The sequence below is a fragment of the Colossoma macropomum genome, unplaced genomic scaffold (genome assembly GCF_904425465.1).
Source record: "Colossoma macropomum unplaced genomic scaffold, Colossoma_macropomum, whole genome shotgun sequence".
Classification (NCBI taxonomy): Eukaryota; Metazoa; Chordata; class Actinopteri; order Characiformes; family Serrasalmidae; genus Colossoma; species Colossoma macropomum.
This window is the reverse complement of record NW_023494809.1, coordinates 11193300-11215343: the sequence shown is the minus strand read 5'-3', so window position 1 is coordinate 11215343 and position 22044 is coordinate 11193300. Positions and strand designations below refer to the sequence as shown.

General features: G+C 41.1%; 1 protein-coding gene across 3 annotated transcripts in view; it reads left to right on the top strand.

Moving 5' to 3' along the window:
• znf385d (zinc finger protein 385D) overlaps window positions 1-22044 on the top strand; it is a 106656-nt gene that overhangs the window by 6394 nt on the left and 78218 nt on the right. Inside the window, exons 1-3 of one of the 3 annotated variants that reach the window (XM_036558497.1) lie at window positions 5820-5838; window positions 6725-6844; window positions 21629-21762. In XM_036558497.1, the coding sequence (XP_036414390.1) occupies window positions 6820-6844; window positions 21629-21762 (159 nt within the window). In that variant the 5' untranslated portion in view covers window positions 5820-5838; window positions 6725-6819. Of the gene's footprint in view, window positions 1-5819; window positions 5839-6526; window positions 6845-21628; window positions 21763-22044 lie in introns of those variants that run through there. The other 2 variants (XM_036558496.1, XM_036558498.1) reach the window with 2 other exon arrangements.

The following is a 22044-nucleotide window of genomic DNA, read 5'->3' as shown; positions in this document are numbered from 1 at the left end:
TGTGTAACTGCTAATTCACCCTTTAACCCTGAAGACTGGCACACAGACTGCTCGTCACATAGCAATGCAGACAACAATCTCACCCAGCTAGTAGCTAACGAAAGGATAAAGAGAGAGATTTAAGATGAACATGGATAATCTGGAGACGAATGGACTTAATTGCATTTATAAGCACTCCAGCTGGTTTCCTGATACTGCTGATTTTATCTGCAATGAGAAACTGTCAAACACCAAAAAGTCATGAAGCTGATTCTTGTTCTAATTTTCCCATTCCACCTTAAATGCCGCAGTAGTTACACTCTGGCGCCTCAGGCACCATTTAAGGTGGAACAGGAAATTCAAACAACAAGCGGGCGAACGAGAAGCTGACTTCAGCCTTGTAAAAATCAAACGTTGAGAGACATTTCACAAAAAAACTGTTCTACTTTTGAGGAAAAGTTTCCTGCTGGAGATACGAGAAAAGCGGCTATAGCTGAGCTAAAGCTTAAAGCAGAGCAAAGTAAGTCTGTGTTTTCATTTATATATTTTTTTAGCCTATTCTAGTGCATTAGCACATACTGAGACATGTTTACAGCCAAGATGGTAAAATGGACATAAAATGTTGTGGCTCCTAGGATGGTTTGATTTTTGTTGAAAGGGCAAAATGACTCTTCCTAACATTTGAGTTTCTGGCCCCTGCTATAGGCCTAAATGTTTGGTTTAAGTTATTTCTATGTATATGCTTCCTCGCATTTACGGAAGCGAGCAGAATATGATAGAGTGCTAGGCTGGATCCAAATGGCAAACAGGATATTCTATTTGACAGGTAGAATTGCTAGACTGAAGGGCAGTTCTGATGGAATTAGGTTATTTAATTTGTTTATGAAAATGCCTTTTTTACTTGTGCGCTGTGTGTGTGTGCACTAGCATTTTGACCTTGCGGTGAAAGTGACTGAATGCGGTGACGTAAAAGGGGGTGACGGAGCAGAGAGGTCCAGCTGCCTGCTGTATGTGTGATGCAGTAGCCGCCTGCTGTTGGTTCTGTTTGCATATTCCATTACAGGAGCACAAGCCATCTACGCTCACTCTCCCATTCCAACTCTTTTTCCTCTCGATTTCTCCCTCTCCTCTCGCACTTTCCACTCCTCTCTTCACCGGCTTTCAAAACGCATGCAATCACACCCACACACATGCACAAGCAGCCATCAGCCTGTTGATCAGATAGCCGCCATAACTAATGAAAAGCGTCACGGAAGTGACAGAAAGATTAATGAAGTTTCCCAGGCCTCTCTTGCATGTGGGGAACAGCGGGCTCCTCTGGGGACGGCCGCTGTTAAATGCTATTCACGGTGACAAATAATGCACTATCTGAGCGCTGACACCTCCAAGTCAAGGTTAAAAAACACATTTACCAGCGCAGAGCTTGGTGGAAAGGAGAGGAGCGCCGGAGAGCCAGCAAAAGTTCGAAATCTGCAGTTTCACACCTGCAGTTGCAGGGCAAGTGGCTAAATCCTGTAGTATAACTTTCGCTGTGCTAGCAGAGCGCTTAGTTAGCTAGCTACCCAGCTAAAATATAACTTTGTCTGAATTAGGAATGCATCAATACCATTTTTATCTGACTGAGTACAGGTATGAGATCTTTTTAGGACCCAATACCATACTGAGTAACCTAGTTAGAATTAGGTAGTTGTTGGTATAAATGAGTGCAGTGTACCTTAACAGTTAAATCATTGAAATCTAGCTGATTTTAAATGATGTGCATTAGCTAGCTATGCTAGTTACCTTGGATTGAGTAGTAATGCAGTGGAGAAGAGCAGGCTTTGTTCCACATTAGAGACGTGCTGCTGTACAGAACTTTTCATAGTTTTGATCACCGCTCCTCATCAGGCTTATTCAGCAACAGTCTCTGTTGCACAGTGACAGCAGGACTCACATCCAAGGTTAATGCTCACATTTAGAGTTTTACATCTTGTTTTGTTTAGCTGGTTCAGTTTTGGCTAAACGTCCTCTAAAGCTACTATGTGATTTTATAAATTTTAGTTCTTTAACAAATCACATGTAGGTTTGAATAGAACATCGTGTATTGACAAAGCTTATGATTAATATGCTCACACTGTGTGAAAACACTCTGATTGACATGCTACGTGAAATGCAGCCCCTACAGACAGCTCTGTGAATGAACAATTTCAAATAAATTTGTTTCATTCAAAATAACATGCTGAATGATACCCGAATACTTAGCAAACATGCTGAGAAACTGAGCTACAGCAGCTCTGCTAACTGCTAAAACCACTATAGGACAATGTCGTTTCTCTACAGCCTATTTTGTAAAGACAGTTTGAAAAATGATGTATTAACGTTTATGCCTTGCTATTCAGTAGCAAATGTCGACTATTTTTGCCTCCATTTAGCTAGCCTACGTGTCTCCACCTGTAAAGCAGTTGGGAAGGGAAGCAATTGTGTTTGAATGCGTTTAAAAATGGCAGTGTGGTTCTGGCAGGAATTTGCCAAGGTGGAATGTTTAAAATGACCGGTGACTTTGTGTCTGACCTCCACAGAGTCAGTAACACCCCTCTGTATGTGCAGACCCTCATTCACTGCTAGCTTAAGCTGATTGTTCATTAGTGCGGCAGCGTACATTCGGCTTACGTCACATGGTATCAGCTGGTATCGGATGTTAGTAGCAGTGCCTGTTTTATGAGATGAGTATGAGTAAATAAGCACAGTATCAGATCGATAACCGATACCAATCAAGCTCTGCTTTGGATTGTTTCACACATCTGAGTCACTCTAACGTTGTTTGGGTTGTATTACTTTGAACTAAAGGTAGTAGTTTTTGGCATTATTTGCAAGTTATCATAGTTAGCATAGCTAGCTATCTAGATAAAAGCTTTAGCTACAAACAAATAGCGCAAGTAAGCCTAACTCTAACCATGAGGGGGGGTTCAAAAATCTAAAAATGTGGATGAAATAATGTGTATAATGTGTAAAACAGTGAGCAACTGAAAATGAATGCTGCGTTCAATAGAAGCTCATGAATAGGAATGAACTCAGGAATAGGAATTCCGAATTCCATAATAAAATTAGTTTTAGATCAATGAGTATACAGACACATTAGTTGGTTAAGTCTGTTATGCTGACCATAAAGTTTCATACACCATGTATGTTAAAGTTCATTCATATCATTAATTATAGCTGGCTAACTTGTTTTGATATCATTTTTGTGTTTTTTAAATAAATACATTTTTGTTTTTATTTTAGTTTATGAGTATATTTGTATATAATGGCTATTTTTTATTTTCATTACAAATAATAGCCCTGGCTCACATGCTCACTCAAAACAAATCACAGGGCATCTAACAATAAAGGAAGCCTTGTGCATCTTTCATGCAGTGATAGGTAACACAGTAGCACAAAGAAAGCTACAGTTGTACAGACTAGCATTTGCTGTTCAGTGGTGGTTCTAGAAAAAAGGTGTTTCGTCAGGGCAGCTGTATGAAAGTGTGACCAGGCGGTGGCGGGTTGGTTGAGCGTGAGTTGGAACAGTTCTTCCCCCAATTGCCAACATGGAACAGACGTACCTGCAAGAAAGTGCAAGCAGGGGGTGGGGGATGTGGTACAGGGGGGAGTAGAGAGTTGTTCCACCTCTCCTCTTAAAGGCTTAAACACCCACCCCACAGCGTGGTGGAAGCCAATGAAGTGGCAGTAATTTTGGGGTGGCTTTTGGGGTGGCCAATCAGATTTCAGGGGTGGCCCTGGCCACATCAGCCACCTCTTTAAAACCATGCATGACTGTGGCCAACATGGAAGTGTACATGGAAAAGCTCCTCTGGCGGCAGATTTCAATGTGTTTAAGGGCCCATCTCCAAAGTCTTGGTTGAGACATTTGATTTGTTGATGACCAAACCAGATAAGTATTGTAACTGGCTTGTCAAAACCTAATAAGACCATTTTTTTACATTGTGTGAACATTTCATGATGAATGCACCAATAGAAATGGTCCAAAATTACTTGGAATAAAATACTGTATCATTATTGTACAGTGAGTTAGTACAAAGTAGAGCAAAGTTGAACAAATAAAACATGATTTGATTTGGCTCCAGTGACGTGTTTATGCAAAGTGCTGCTAGTAGTGCTGGTGACGGTGGAGGGAGTGTCTGGGAAAAGGACGAGGGAGTTTGGGATTAATTGAAAACATCTGGCCGAGGCTGTGAAGAGTCTGCCGTCTCTTAGCTGCGGGCACTCAGAGTGAGGAATCGCGCTCCTCAGAGACAATGAGGATTTCTTTCCCCTCTGCTGTTACTGGAGAGAGTATTATTATCTAAGTGAATTGTGTTCCTGTCTCTCTCTCTCTCTCTCTCTATGTGTGTGTGTGTGTGTCTGTGTGTGTGTGTGTGTGTGTGTGTGTGTGTGCGCGCACGTGTCTGTCCAGTGAGTTTTTCTAAAGCTAAGCCTCTCATTTGTAGTCGATATGTGCTGGGTGGCTTTGCAGCGGTCAATTCTTGCTGACCTTCAGGCAGGAGGATCTGAGAAAGAGCGAAGCAAGAGAAGTAAGAGGTCAGAAGAGTTTGAAGAGACACGGGACGATGCAGAGATTTGTTGTCCTTCCTAATGTCAGCCAGAGAGAGAGAGAGAGAGAAAGAGAGAGAGAGAAAGAAAGAGAGAGGTGAAAAAGTAGAAAGAGATAATGAGAGTGGCAAAGAGGGAGGGGAGAGGGAGGTATAAAGAGAGAGAAGAGAAAAATGGATGAGTTGGAAAGGGCAAATGAGCAAGAGAGAAGAGAAAGAGGTGGAAAGAGAGAGAAGAGGAAAAAATGGATAGGTTAGAATGAGGGAGTGCAAGCAAGAAAAAGAAGGGACAAAAGAGGAGAGAAAGAGGTGACAAAGGTAGAGAGAGGAGAGGAGAAAGACATAAAAAGATAGAGACATAAAAAGATGTGGAGAGCGAGATGAGAAAGAAATGGTAGGAGAGGTGGAAGGTAGCAAGAGAGAGCAAAGAGGAGGAAATATAGAGAGATAAAGAGAGAGGGATGGAGAGGAAAGTGGAAAGGTGGAGAGAGGGAAAAAAGAGAAAGAGAGTGTGATTTAAGGCAGAGAGAGTGAGAGAGAGAGAGAGAGAGAGAGAGAGAGAGAGAGGTGGTATGCTTGTGTGTGAAACACTCCTGCAGAACAAATGAGTGAAGGAGAAGCAGCAGCTCGACTCTCACTGATATCGCCACGGCGACGAGAGCCCATTCAGTGCGGAGTCCGATTACAGCTGGAGAGAGAGAGAGAGAGAGAGAGAGAGAGCAGCACAGTTTGGACGAGATGGATATACTCTGCATGTGAGAAAGAAGGAAGGAGAGAGACATACAGAGAGAGAAGGAGGGAGAGAGAGGCATTCAGACAGAGAAGGAGGGAGAGAGAAACATACAGAGAGAGAAGGAGATAGAGAGACATACAATGAGAAAAGGAAGGTAAGAGAGACATACAGAGAGAGAGAAAAGGAGGGAGAGAGAGATATACAGAGAGACGGAGGGAGAGAGAGACATACAGAGAGAGAAGGAGAGAGAGAGACATACAGAGACAAGGAGAGAGAGACATACAGAGAAAGAAGGAGGAAAAGAGATATACAGAGAGAAAAGGAGAGAGAGAGACATACAGAGAGAGAAGGAGGAAGAGAGAGACATACAGAGCGAGGAGGGAGAGAGAGACATATAGTGAGAAAAGGAGGGTAAGTGAGACATACAGAGAGAAAGAGAAGGAGGGGGGAGAGACATACAGAGAGAGAAGGAGGGAGAGAGACACACACAGAGAAAAGGAGGGAGAGACATACAGAAAGAGAAAGGAGGGAGAGAGACAAATAGAGAGAAATAAGAAGGTAGAGAGACCTACACAGAGAGAGGAAGACATAGAGAGAGAGACAGAGAGAGAGATAGACATACAGAGATAGAGGTAGAGAATGAGATAGATATACAGAAGGAGGGAGAGAGAGACATACAGAGAGAGAATGAGATATAGAGAATAAGAGAGAATGAGAATGAGAATAAGAGAGAATGAGAATGAGAATAAGAGAGAATGAGAATAAGATAGAAAGACATACAGAGAGGAGGGAAGAGAGACATACAGAGAGGAGGGAGACGCATACAGAGAGAGAGGAGGGAGAGAGACACACAGAGAGGCAGAGAATAAAATAAAGAGACATACAGAGAGAAAAAGAAGGAGAGACAGATAAAGAAGGGAGAAAGACATACAGAAAGAGAGAGGAGAGAGTTACATACAGATAGGGAGAATGAGCTAGAGAGACATAACGAGAGAGTAGGAGTGAGAGAGACATACAGAGAGAGGGAGAGGCTGAAAAAGAGAAATAGAGTGAGCTAGAAAGGGAAACAAGGTGAAAGAGTGAGGGAGATAAGCACAGAGAGAGAAAGACATAAAGAAAGAGAGGGTGAGAAGGAGAAAGAGCGGGAAAGGGAGGGAGAGAGAGAAGAGAGATATACAGAAAGAGAGTGAGATAGAGAGGGAGAGAGAAACAGAGACAGTGAAGAAATAGAGAGAGATAGACATACAGTGAGAGAGAGAGAGAGAGAGAGAGAAGGGGTAAACAGAAAGAGACAGTGAGAGAGAGCTAGAGAGAGAGAGAGAGAGAGAGAGAGTGACGGGGAGGGACGGGCCACGGTGTTGTGGCAGCCACACACTTACACACACACAGTCGAAGCCACACACTCACACGCCCGGTGCTCTCTCTCTCGCTCTCCCTCTCTCAGTCTCTCAGTCGTGCTGAGATCATGGAGCGGCTGGTGGAGTCGGCGGCAGCAGCAGAGTGCGCATTGTAGCCGGGGATATGTGAGTGTGATGAGCCATGGAGAGCAGCAGCATGTTTCTGGGTAAGTGACCGCTCATCCTGCAGCCCGCCGGACCTTAAACTGACCCCTACAGCGGTCTGCAGCCTTCTGTCCATCACTTTCTGCACATGCATGCGCGTGGCTCAAAAGTCTGCTTAGATGTCAGCGTGGTGGTTCTCTTGGTGGGTTTATGGGGGTAGGGGGAGTTCAAACAGGACCATCTGTGGAGGAGCAGGGGGCACGAATTTTAACACACACCTGATTTGTCGCGGCGGCGTTGTCGGAAATGGTCGGAAATGGACGGAATGAGAAATCTGTAGGTCAGGAGGTGAAGAGTTTAGAGGATGCTTCAGTATTGCTTTGCAGACTACAGCTACTTAAAAATAAGAGGGGAATCATGTGTCGTAAGAAAACATTGTAATTTTTTTTGCGCTTTTTTTGTTCTCACGTTATTTGAAAAAGGTTTTTAGATTGTGTCCACAGAAAATGTGCATTATGTAAAATTTAATGCTAAGCGTGTTTTTTTTCCTTCTTGTATAAAGTTAACATTTTAGAGATAAGAGGTTTTGTTATGACAGCAACAAACAAACAAAATCCCAATACATAAACAGATGTTAAGTTTAGGGGATATTTAGGAGAGGTTTTCTTATGACAGCGATGTTCTGTCATAATACGTATAACATAGCATTAAGAATCCTACGATACTGTCGGAGCTGTAGAGAAGGAAAAGCATGCTGCCTCGCTCTGTTTCTTAATCCGCTCTCGGATGAACGCTCCTCCAGAAGTGACTGATATGAGGCAGGGGGGAGAAAAAGGAGCAGACTGCTTATAAATCTGTATTTATGCAACAGATTTATTGCAATGATGATGCAATGTTGGAATCACATCTGGTATTCTTTAGGATAGTCCAAAATTCATGGAATACCTATAATGACCAGAATGCATAGTGCAATGGAATTATCAGTCTTTTTGGGTCAAGTATCAGCCTGAATTCATGGAACCACACTATAATGTCCATCATGCATAGTGATCAGTGATGAAATGATGGCATTATATGTTGATTCTCAGAGTAAGTCTGAAAATTCAGGCAACTACGACAATGCCCAGCATGCACTGTGTGCATGAATAAAATGGCTATAATGGTGCAATGATAGAATTAGTTCTGCTATGATGCAATAATACTGTAATAATGCAATTATGTAGGGTCAACTGGTGTCCAAACTTCATGCAACTACAATACCCAGCATGCATAGTGTACGCAATGTATGCAACATTGAAGTTAACATGAACAGGAAATCGTAACTCATTTTAGTGGGATGTACTTGTGAGTATTGTGATGTATTCGTGAGTGAGACAGTGTCAGGGAGGGTCTCTGAGCTAGCTGAATGTGTTCTCTCAATGACAGATGGGGTTGGAGGGAGGGGGAGGTGAAACATCACTATTTTTCCCCGCCCACTGCTGCATGGTGAACCAATCAAAAATCAGGAGACGTTTTAGATGCAGAGCATAGTGAAGGCTAAAATACATTCGCAACACAAATTAACAATATAATATTTAGAAAAGAAACAAGCATGATGTTTTGTCCCTTACAAACTAGGTAAATGTAGATGTTTGTTTTTTCATTTTTTAAAAGTGCGATATTCAGGAGCTGTGATTTCACATGTAGCTTGGACATCCAGAAATCATTTTAAGCCACATTTGGAGATGCTAGCATCACATTTGACGAAGCAGAGACAAACCAATCCTTTTGACGTTTGTCATAAAGGACACAGCTGATCTGTCAGCTTGGTTGTCGCCATGCCAGCATCACAGATAACATCGGTTGGTTGGGTGAGTTCATGCCGTCTGTGAAAGTTTGCATAAATTGAAGCCATTAAGGAGCCAAAATATGAATTTTCACAACACGCAAGCCAACACTGCTGCGTATTGAACTGACATTTAAGGATGGCAACCTCATCATAATAGCCCAAACCACCAAGTGTCTTCCTTCATGCAACATCATTTCAATGCACAGCAGTTTTAGCCTGCATGTGGCATTATTTTGACGGCTAAATGACCTTGTAATTCTGAGGACCCAGTGGCACTAAAAAAGCAGTATTTCCATGAACTACTACTTCATGGAATGTTGTTTTTGTTGTAAAAAGCCATGCATTTATTACAATACCCAGCATGCATGGTGTACAGTACGCAGAATTTCAATCGCAGCAGTCCCTTGAACTGTACATGGTGTACAGTAAGAAAAATGCAAGAATGAATCACCTCTGCTCTTTCTTTAGCTTAGGGCTTCGTCCAGAGTTCATGGAACTACTACCTTGCCCCGCATGCATACCGTATAGTACGCAGCATTTAAACTGCAACAGTTCCATGAATTTTGCATCCAGCCGTTTCTCGAACTCCCCCTCATCTCCATGGTATTGTTGTAGATCAAAACAAAAGTTTTGCTGCAGGCTTTCTACTGCCTCCTGTACTGTATACCCTCAGGGTAGGAAATGCTTTCTGGATTGTGCAAGAATGAGCTCACGCGTCAAGCCTGGATACTGACAGGCAGGTTTGAAAACGCATGGGATGTGAATAGACCGGCTGTGATTGGCAATCAGGGACGGCAGGCTGGATTTGGTTTTGCAGTAGATGGTAATCGTGCACTAACATGGCTGTGGTTCACCTCACATTACTGAGCGTGCAGCACAAACCCCAGCTCTGAACTGCCACCTACAGTGTTTGTTTAAGTCCAGCTGGACACAAATGACCGCTGTGCACTGGGGTTCCCACCGCGCACATGGGAAGCGGCTCTGGTTGCAGTGAAAGATGCAGTCTTAACATGCATTTGAATTACTGTGCTGTAACAGGCCGCTTGCAGTATTATTAAATGGGGCTGAGTTAAGGTTAATAGCAACATTGCCTGCAATGATAGCTCGTCAGGGTTATACAGAAGTGCAATATATGGAACAAGACATATATGCATATTTAAAATGCAGCAAAACATAAAAAACTAAACTGCAACAGCCCATAACTATGCTGCAATAGTTTACAGTAGTGGATAATAAGTTTTAAGAACTGAATTAAAGCGAAATTGCTGCATAATTCAATCCACAGGATGTAAACAAAGCCATTCAGAGTTATTTGGTGTGAAATGCTGTCAGAATTGTTCACAGTGGTGGTGATAGGAACCAGACGTCCATCTCTAAAAGCTCCCTCACAGAAAGTTATTACATGAAATGCTGCCTGATGCCTGAGAGTTTTGGCCAACAAAATATTTAAAGAATCAATATCTTAATGCTGGAGTGGTACATGCAGGCCACTGTAAGGCATCCACCAGTACAGTCAGTAAGTTTAGAGCATTTCACATCAAACCACACGGAATGACCTTGTTTACATTTCAACAACTGAATTGTACAGAAATTATGAAAGATTAAATGAGCATTATGCCTGTCATAAACATTTATAGGAGGTCCATGACATTAGAGTAATGAGATCATGCTGACTGCAACTTTTTCATTTTTTTTTTCTTTTAAATGAGCTTTACAGCATAAAACATAACGCATTACATAGATTACAATACATACATAAACAATACCTGGACAGATTACAACAGCATTAACATTACACACACTAACAGAACAGGTCAGGCATCATGAGCAACTGAGCGACTGGACACAAACAAAAAACAATGATGTTCTAATGGTGTTTGATGATTTACTGGTGGTGTTCTTACGCTGTTCTAATGTTTTTTAATGTTTCTAATTATGTTCTAATGGTGTTCTGATTGTGTTCTAAAGGTGTTTCTGATGATCAGCATTAGAACACATTTAGAACACTATCAGATCACCATTAGAACAACACCAGAGCACCATCAGAACACCACCAGAACCCCATTAGAACACCATGGGAACACTATGTTCTCTGCTGCGTATTAAATAAATATGTGATTTTTTAATTGTTTACTGGGAAACATATAATATTCAGTGTCCAGTGTACTGGAAATTTGGAATGTGGTGCATAAAATGTGAACTTTTTTAATAAAAACTAGCATATTTATCTCCAAACTAAGACACAAAGCAGGCACTGAACTTTTCCTGTGTTTACTGGAGGCACAGCTGCATGAAAAGTGTCTGAAGTCTTGGAACATCCTGGCTCCTGAGATGATGCCATTTTCATATCATAATAAAAAATTAAGAGCGTACAGAACACAAAGAACACAAAGAACACAAGGGCATAATTCACTCCAATGTCCCAATGTCCAGACTATTGTACATTAAAACGGATCTCTTTTTTTGTGTATGTAGAAATAAATATCTATTCCTTTTACCTTTCACAACAGGGACCTTCTAAAAGGACATAAACATTTCTGAAATAATTACAGGATGATTCAAAAACAGTGTCTGATTTGGTCTTGGAGATGGTGAGCGTCTGTCTCACCAGCTGCCATGTTTGTTTTGTTTATGAGAAGATAAAAAGAAAACATTCTATTAAATAATGAACTAATACAAAGACTGAGCTCTATAGAAGCACATTAATGTGAGTGTGGTGATGTACCTGCTTTTATAGAGCTGGAATATCTGGGAAAAAGAGGAGGAATGAGGAGGTTAAATTAAGAAGTGTGACCAAAAAGTCTGGTTCAGACAAACCTGGTAGTAAAAGAGACCTGATCCTGATAGCGTTTTTTCCAAAAGCTCTCTGTGACCTTCGATGACTTGCTTCCAAAAAGGATAAACAAAGAAGCATCCCCACATTTCCTGTGGGCATGGAAGTTGTCTGCTTCGGCCCTGCACTTCCAGCACAGATCGCTACCCACTTATCCTTGACTGGTCTATAATAATATCTGTGCTTTATTTTGTAGTGTGTAAATTGTCCTAGTTCATCCCCCACTGACCTCCCCAATGCTGGCCACTATGTTTCCATGTATTCCTTCATCCTCACATCTACCGCACAGATTATTTGTTGTGCTATTTTTTGCAGTGACTCTTATAATTGACTGGCTTGCTCACCTACAAAAATGAAAATTCAGATCGCTTCTGGTTTTAAAAAAGGGTAAAAGGGGAATTCCACCAATTTTTTAAAATGTATGTATAATTCAGTGGTTGAGACGAAACAAAGTCATGCAGAGATGTGAAATGGTTCCACATGGCCAATTTCACAAATTTGCTTAAATTTTGAATAGTGGCCTAGAAATACTGTATAATTTGAATATTTCTTTTTTTCTAGCCTTTGCTTTTTTTATAAAAAAAATCTGTTGTTTATTTCCAGGATTAATTGAAAATACCTTAGATTATATATATGTATACATGTATGTATATATGTATATATATATATATACATATATGTTGGACCTTGTATCTCCATTTTTGTGGTTTTTCAGTTTTTGACATAATTAGAAAATTGGCCTTTACATTGTGTGTAAATTTCAGGATTAATGGACCAAAAGTAATGACCCAAAATTACTTGGAAAAATGTCTGTTTCCATAGACTTACATTAAAAGTAAAGTACGTTTTTTACTTCTACTTTACTTTCTAGTCTAACAGCAACAACATAATGCTCATTTCTGTATAATTCAGTGGTTGAGATGTAAACAAAGTCATTCAGAGTGATTTGATGTGAATTGCTCTGTTCTAGATAAACTTACTGACCCTGATTTCCTTTCCATGGTGATGATCTTTTACAGGGGTCACCATATCTACAACACAAATATAGCCATTTTATTTACCATCCAAAACCACCAGTGAACCTATAAAACCCTGCATATACTTCTGTGCCATGAATGGATTAAAAAAATGAATTTCAGGCCAAAATCATATCTCAGGCATCAGGCAGTGTATTCATAACCATTTCATGTAATAACTTTCTGTGAGGGAGCTTTTAGAGGTGGATGTCTGATTCCTATCACCACAACTGTGAACAATTCTGTCTCGGTTTGCAAAAATGGGTGGAATTCCCCTTTAAGTTCTGAAAGGAAAAGAATAAAAATATTGGCAGTAATCAGATTACTTTTAAAATTAACACACTTTTATGCAAGCTGTGGTATTAAGAGGACTAGGAGCTCTAGAAAAGAGGACATTTTTAAGCAGCCCACTCACTTGAGACAGTGTAATTCAAAAGAGCCCTGAAACATGAGTCACTGATAATAAGCATGACCTCTCGCAGGAATGCTTTTATTGGACGAGAACACTCCAAGACTCCATTTGGTCAGTCTTTCAATAGGAAGTACTTGAAAAGTAACAGAGACTAATTTAAACGTTATTGGTCGCTGAAAGACTGTAATAATCTGTATTATCTCAGCGCTAACTAGTTGGATTGGGGGCCTAATGCGACGTTTCTATTCGATTGCACTGGTCTGGTTTAGACACGTTCGAAGGACAGGTTTGTGTACATACGAGGGTGTGAAAAGGCTTAAGTTCAGGTGAGCCAAGAAGATTTAGACAGCAGGGCGGATGTGTATTAATTATTAAGGCGCCATCTTTTGTCCCTGCAGACGTCATTTTTCTTCTCTCAGTGCAACCTGGAGGGGCAGGAGCTTTAAAAGCTTTTTAGGATGATAGGCACATCTGAGAGAAGAGACGGAGACTGCTTAGGGCAAATCTCTCTCTCTCACACACACACAAACACACAGCTGCGCACTCACGCTAAGCCTCCTGTGCTTCAAAGTCAAGGCAGGAGTTGTGTGGCAAGGTAAATTTCAGTGGTGGATGCAGAGTGCATGTCCCAGGAGGTGGTGGACGGGTTAGCATGACTTTATATGTCAGAATTGGTGAGATGTTAATGCGCTTTTTTGAATAAGTCATCAACATAACAAAAAGATAAGTAACAGCGTTAATGCGAGCCAGACTTCTGATGATTGTCAGGGGGTCGGGGGGGTTTCATCGCTCAGTGTGACTGGAAGCTGCCTGACAGGGAAGGGTCGTTTGACTGGCTTTCAAATAAGGAACACTGACCAACTGCATGTTTTATGACATGGAGAGATTGGCTGTGTAGCCTGATTGTGCCCAAAGTCATAAGTAGTGTGCAGTATGTGACCAACATGAATTTTTTCCTAGCACACCAAATATGACGTACTACTCCGGCCAAATATTTCAGTATGTTGCCAGAGCTATTTTCACCATATGCTGCATCCCAAACTGCAACGTGGTCATTTAAAGCAACATTACAAAACAGTTTTACCTTAAAATAGCAGCTTTAGAAGCATTTTGATGGTACGCTGGCTTATAATAGGGGGGATAGCATCTCTGTCTTTGCCACTGCAGGCCCAGAACGTCTGCAGTGGCAATGCTAAGAAAATCCAAACCTCAAACACAATTAGAAATACACTAATATTACTTAATATTACTCAAGCTGTATATTAAATACACTAATACTACAAATGAAGAAACATATAGATGGGAAAAATAAGAAACGTTTTAAAACTAAATTCTGAATTTGACATTTCTAAAATATTGACTTACCTAACCATTAAAATAAGTGTGTGCTGATGACAGCCTTGAAACCAAGAGACTGCTGTTCAAATGCTGAGACTATGTCTTGTAAGTCATCGACAGAAAAAAGTGAAAACTCTTAGTGTTTTTTAAATTAAAATGCATTCAGTGGGCAGACAACCATTTTGAGTGGGCCCTGCCCACTCCCTGCCCACCCACAACACCTGCTGTATGCCATGAGTTTCACACCAACATCTGGATTTGACTATGAAACTGAGCAAGACTGCAAGCACAACATGCAAAAAAAAGAGAAGACTGATTTATATGTATTGGAAACATGATCTTCTCCAGAAAATTCCATTGCAGTGTCGCTGTCTGTCCAGGAAAGTCATGTTTAATTCTGGGTGGACGTGTGATGGGTGGGAAAGTGGTCAGTTAGGGTGGGACTGGATTTGGAGCTTTCATTTGTCAGAACTCACAAAGCAGATCAATGTTGGAGTAGCATGATAGTCTGAAAATGCAAATGTTGCTAACTGCAGCTGCTAAATCTTACAGGGACTTGATACCATTAAATAAAGTAAATCATGCTAACTGGTTCCCATTTGTTTTAATTCAATGTTAGCCACATAAGCTTGTTTGGGTGAAGTTTATTTAGGTGTTATAAACGTATGGGAACACTATAGCTTTACACAAAGATCACGCTACCTGATTTATGCTAATTTTAATTCATTGTTCACCACATTAGCTAGTTTGGGGAAAGTTTAGGCCTGATAGCATTACAGATCTGAGACCATGCTAACGAGCCAAGCTAACCACGTACGGTGAAATTTTATGTTGTGTTCACTCGAAAACTCCACAGCCTTATAAAAATAAGATCATGCTAGCAAGTCTGTGCTTATTGTCATTCATTGTTGGCCACATTATCTAGTTTGGGTGAAGTATTCATCCAAAAATGTATGGAAATTCTGTAGTTTTACAGAAATGAGATTATAATTTCTGGTTAATTCTCTGATAGCCACATTAGCAAGTTTGGATGAAGTATTCACCCCAAAGCTTATTCGGACTTGATAACATTAGAACTGATATCATGCTAACTGCTCTCCACTAGTTTTAATTAAACTGCTAGCCATGATAGCTAGCTTGGGTGAAGTATTCCCTCTAAGTCTCCCCTCTGTTGCTCTGTGGTCTATCATTACGCACGCCACTAGACCGCAGGGCGTCTGCCTTGGTTCAAGCACACAATTACCGAGAACAACCCCAAGGTCTAGCCTGAGCTAGCTCGCACTCGTAGCCAGAGTGAGGGCGGTTCAAGTTCAAAGCCACTTTTCTCTGAAGTGCTGAAGTGTGGTCAGGGACTTAGCAGTGTGTGTTTGACCATGGCTGGAAGTGAGGGGGTTTTAGGATTGAGGGTGTTTTGTGTGAGTATGTGTGTTTTGGTGGGTCAGCAATGACCTGTTTTTCCTCAGAGGTGAGAGGATCGTACGGGTTTAGTGCACTCATCCCGAGAGAAGCATGCCATCAACATACAGATTTACTGCACCACTAAGCCATGTGGACATTTTCCACATTACTGCTCGGCGGGAAAAAAACAGAGCTGTTAAAGAAAGGCCCACGCTGGCTCATGCAATGGGGCATGGTGTCAAAATCCCCCCATAACAATCCAACTCCCTCTCTCCGACTTAATAAGCCATACAAGCCTTAATCCAAATGGCTCTCCTCCAACGTCAACGTTGCAGTTTACAAACCCAGCCTGCAACACAGAGCAGTTCTCTAGGAGAACTATTTTTTTAATAATGCAAAACAGAGCACTTTTTTCACGCATGTTCTACTCAATAACATGTACAGAACTCTAAGCAACAGCTGGTTACAGAGCTGAATTGTGGGAGATGGAGTTCACAGTCTCTTGCAGGTGCCACTTTAAAGCAGTACCTAGGTAAAACGTTAGATTTCCCCCTTATCCAACATGAGATAATCAGTCTTGGAGTAGCATGATAGTCAGAAAATGCAAATGCTGCTAAATACAGCTATACTAAGTCATACAAGAATTTGATACCATTACATAAAATAAATCAGGTTAACTCGTTCCCATTTGTTTTGGATCAATAGCTTGTTTGGGTGAAGTTTTAGTTTAGGTGTTCACCTAAAACATAGAACTCTTTAGCTTTACACAAAGATCATGCTACCTGATTTCTGCCCCCCCATTAGCAAGTTTAGGGGAAGTTTAGGCTTGATAGCATTACAGACATGAGAACATGCTAACCGTTCTCCGCTGCTTGAATTGCTAGCCATGGAAGTTAGTTTGGGTGAAGTTTCAGTTAGGTGTTCACTCAAAATAGAAACTCCACAGTCTTACAAAAAGCAAGGGCATTTTTGGTGGCTTAAGTTTGCTCCTTTAATTAGGATTGCGTTGGAGCTGCTAATGTAGCTGGCTAATGTAGCTAACATAATTCAAGCTTATACCTCAGCAATTAGCATTGTGCTAACTGCCTTCCAGAATCTTCACACCTTGCTTCAAACAGACTTGATAATGTGTATGATGTATTGTTAAAGCTATACACAGGGATAAAAAAAGTATATTAGCATAGCTAGTAGCAGCTAGCCACTTGAAGCTTTTGTCCGCGTTGTAGTTCAGAAAATGGGTGCATGTTATTTGGGTTGGTTTTCCCCAGAGTTGTTTTCTGGTTTCTTTTCAAAAAGGACTTATATCGTAAAGGTTGAACTAACCTTTTGTTTTTGACTGTTTACGTTTATTTCAGGAAGCAGGACGTAGCTCAGGCTTAGAGAGCTCTGTTAGCATCTCATTCCTAATGTGAGGCAAGTTGTGGCAACAGTAAATAAAGCCCACATCTCATGCTGAAAGAGTGTGTACCTTCTTCATAGCACAAAAAAGGCTACAGTATAGCATTTTTTTAATATACAACAGTATGTCTTATGCTGCTTTCACATGTTGCTACTGCCTTACAGCAGTACGCCAATGTTGGACCAGCGAAAACAGGTGATTATTTGAGGACCGTTCACCGCACTGTTGATTGTTTATTTAAGATGGAAAAAAGTCTCTGTACTCTTTTAATATTTCGTGTATAATATGATTTCAATGATTTGACACTCATGGCTCCCAAAAAAACCAACATCTGGTTTATTTCACCGCCACGGTCAATGCCAAAAGTTTGGAAAATTGAACTCTTGGCGGAACATTCCACTGACCGCTGCGGTACACTGTCATTTCTGCTCCATTGCAAACAATAGAATATTCGGTTTGCCATCAGCTGCCTAGCACCAATATGTAAACACATTAATAAGATGTCAGAAGCAACATAGGGTCATATGTAAAAGTTTGAACGCACAGGGTCAAATGACGCTTTGTTGATTTACTAAATTAAGTCAATTTTAGTGCCCAGTTGAGTTTAACATACTGGGAAAACAAAATATAAAATATGTCATAACTTTTATACAGGCCTTATTTTATGTTTTTTCCCTGTGCGTGAACTGTGCATTAAAATGTGCAGAAGTGTGTTCTCTATAGAGGGTGCTTTAACTTATGTTCACTTAGAAAACCAGCGAAACATGGAATTTGACCAGGGGCGCCCAAACTCATGCATACTATAAGCAAGCCTGTTTGACATAACAACATCATGTTGTTTGAGGCAAGTGTGTGATGCTTTAGGCATGCAGTCTGCATGATTCCCATTGATCATTTGTTAGCTATTAGCCTCGTAGCTTCACTAAAGACGCGAATGTCAGACGTAATTTGGGGAGAAGCGTGGAAATGACGTAAAATCAGATTGTTCACTGAACTGTCGCATTAATTCTGCTTTCTTGACTCCACTCGGGGTCTTTAGGCTGGCGTGTTTTCTGCTGAATGTCATGTGACATGTGTCAGGCTTGTATGCTATAGGATTAGGCTTTAAACGTGTCTTTACTCGCATGCAGGCCCGGCTGTAACAAAGCTGCGGCTCTTTATTTTTACGACCCCTTCTCTTTTATTCCCTCCTCTTAATGGCCTGCGGGACTGGAAGCGTTTCGAAACATTATGTCCTTAATTCGTCTCAAGCTGGTGTTTTGATACGGGACGGCTCCTACTTTTAGCTCATGCTGTTGTCATTAGTCATTGGTCCTTTGTTCAAAAAAGAATGAAACAAAAAAGCAAAGAAAAGAAAAAACGCTCTGAAGTGCGTTTAACCCAAGGCAGTAACTAATAAGCGAGGCTGTTCGTTTAGACCCACGGTGCTGGTTTTGTATCCAGCCTGCGCTGTTTCTAATTCTGCCCATATAAATCCCCACTCTGACGCCTCTTACTCACATGATAATAAAACCAAGTATTTACTTTTGTTTTCCCCAACTGCTTTATGTCCTTCCTGCTGGCTCGGCCAGCTTAATGCACTGGGCTTTTGTGCAGTCTTAATAGCAATGGAGACGTCCATCTCTGGGTCTGACGTTAAGTATTATATGATAAAGTGGGCTGGATAGTGGAGTGGACCTGAGATGACCGACAAACGGTTGAATTGAAAACACTGGAATTCCAATGTTATCCTGAGTGGCCTTTCTCCAACAGTGCAATAGCTCCTGACACTTTACCCCAGGCCTGCTTTTTAACCAATAATAAAAACTTTATTTACAGTCCTGTGCAAATTTCCAACACTACATTTGTAGGCAAAGCAGATAAAGTACAAGTAATTTATTTTTCTGGAGATGTTTGTGAGATTAGATATCTCACAATCCACTTGAATAAAGACACTGCAAGACCTGGTAGACCACCAAAACTGTTCCCATCAGATAAGCAGCACTTAAAGCTTTCATCTTTGAGAGAGAGGAGAAAATCAAGCTGCTTCACATCTGAAAACATCCACATTCATCCTTCCACTGTGATAAGACAAAGGATGTGTAGCTGTCAAGAAGCCTCACTGAGAAAAGGAGACAGACTCATCAAACTAAGAAGCTGAACAATGGACTGACCACCCCAGAGTCCAGACCTCAACATCACTGAATGTGTTCGGATTACTTGGATTGTGAAAAGCAGAAAGTGCAGCCAACTTCTAAGATTGAACTTTGGAGTTGTGGCTGCAGTTGTCTTTGAATGGAAAGAATGGAAGCTGTAATAAAGGCACTAAATACTGAAAAATATAAAATTATATTCAGGTGTTGAAGTTTCTGTGAAACCCTCTGTTAAATATGTTTTCTGCTGATTTCCTCACACTAAAAAAACTGAAAACATATTAATGAAAAGCTTATTAAAAGTTCGTAGCAGCTGTTTTGACAAGAAATGAAATAAATGAAGAGCAGTCTCTGACTTTTGCACAGACTTTGGCGTGCAAAAGATTGAACACCCCTGGTCAAACAACATACTACTCATTTTCTAAGTGAAAATATGTTAATACATTCTCTACAAAGAACACAATTCTGCACATTTTAATGCACAGTTTCTATTCATTTGCTGAGTTTAACATATTGGAAAAAATAAAACAAAACATACAAAAGCAGAGCATGTTTTTTATGTTTTATTTTGTTTTTTCCGATATGCAAAAATCTGCAAATGAACAGTAGTTGTACATGATAATGTGCAGTGTGTTCCTCTTTAGAGCAACTTGGAAAATCCACACAACATGCAAACTGACCAGGGCGCCAAAACTTTTGCATATAACTGTAGCACCTTTCATACATAAAATGCATCTGAAAGATGAACTGAAATGAACTGAAAGTCATTTAATCACTTGCCAAATGATCCATTTACAAAAATATCTACAGCTTTAAGTATAATTCGCCTGTTAAAATGCTCAAAAAGGTAATTACATAAATCAAGCATGGAATAAATGTAATCAGCTCACTGACAGAATCCATCGAGAGCACTACGACTAAGGCACAACATCTAGCCAAACAGAGTCTGAGATCAAATGCCGAGTGCTTGTGATATGTTGGGGTATTTTTTTTTTCCAGGCCCATTCGTTAAGATCTGACACGGCTCACATTCTTCTCTGACTGATACCGGCTGGCACGGCCCACCCCCACCTAGCATGAACCACCACTCTGCCTGCTGAAAATAACCTCTTTCTGAGGGGGTTCTGGCTGACTTCATATCACTTCAAATTCATCTCATTTTTCATTTCGCATCCCCTCTTTGGCCTAAGTTCAGATGTAAGAAGGGAAAACCGAGGATTTGAACTCTCTTCAAGAAGGTTCAGAATGCTGCAGGCTGGCCAATATATCATTTAGGTTAACTTCAGACTTTTACCTCAAAGAAAACTGCAGATAAAGCAGATGGATTCACATCTCACATCAACTGGAACTCAACTTTTGAGCTAAGGTGTTGCTAGGCCTCTGCTATGGTATCCCAGGTGGTTGCTAAGGTGTTGCTAGGCCATTGCTATGGTATCCCAGGTGGTTGCTAAGGTGTTGCTAGGCCATTGCTATGGTATCCCAGGTGGTTGCTAAGGTGTTGCTAGGCCTCTGCTACGGTAGCCCAGGTGGTTGCTAAGGTGTTGCTAGACGTTGTTTTGGTATCTCAGGTGGTTGCTAAGGTGTTGCTTGGCCATTGCTATGGCAGCCCAGGTGGTCATTAAGGTGTTGCTAGGCCTCTGCTATGGTATCCCAGGTGGTTGCTAAGGTGTTGCTAGGCCTCTGCTACGGTAGCCCAGGTGGTTGCTAAGGTGTTGCTAGGCCATTGCTTTGGTATCCCAGGCGGTTGCTAAGGTGTTGCTAGGCAATTGCTATGGTAACTGAGGTGGTTGCTAAGGTATTACTAGGCCATTGCTATGGTATCCCAGGTGGTTGCTAAGTTGTTGCTAGGTCATTACTTTGGTATCCCAGGTGGTTGCTAAGGTGTTGCTAGGCCATTACTATGGTAACCAAGGTGGTTGCTAAGGTGTTACTAGGTCACTGCTGTGGTATCCCAGGTGGTTGCTAATATGTGCTCGTATGTATGTGAATCTGTATATAATGCCTTTGAGAGGCAGTTCGTGACTTCATTTTTGGCAGTTTGGAGTGAATTTTCTGAACATTCTGCTACTTATTTCAGGGAAAAAAAGTCATGTTTGAACAAACGCTGTGCAAAAACTAGATGTGCGATCGATCCCACAAGCACAAGTGCTATATTCCCATTTAGGTTCTACAATCCTGGCTCAAACTTTCTTTGTCAGGCTGACTTAAATATTTTATTGTTTGGCATATGCTGCTCATATACTGCTCGTTTTAAAATATGTACAATAACAAAAATAGTTAAAAGATAAAAAATGCTATTTGCAAAGAAAAATCAGGCTATTCTTTTCAGTGCAAAATGAAAAAGCAAACTTTAAAAATCAAACCTGGCTGATAAACATTTGGGTTAAGGTGATTTTGATTTTGGGCTAATCCATCACTTTAAATTTCCTGGTCTTGCTTTGACTAGTATTGACTCTCTCTCTCTCTCTCTCTCTCTCTCCCTCTCTCTAGGTAATGCGTGTCAGAGTGGTTTGCTCCCTCTGGTGCGGGCTCCTCTCCCAGTGCAGTCGTCTCTGCGCCTCAAGCAGTTTCTCCCCTTCACACTGGACGCCAGCCCACTCAACCTGGTGCCCGGATTCAGCGCTGTGAGTTATGCACACACACAGGCTCACACATAAGCCCAATTTACACGACTGGGCTGCTTGCTGTGCTACACACAATACGCTCCTGTTTAGCCTTTTACATGTAGCATGCGGCTCTGCTTCAGCTCTATTTTCGCTGTTCGGACAGGTGGAAAAAAAGGAATGAGCCAATCAAAACCTCTTTCGAACTGTTAATAGCTGATTGCTATGCTCAAATAAAGTTTATTTACAGAGAATTTGCACCAATTTTTAAATTTTTTTTTAATAATTTAGTGGTTGAGTCAT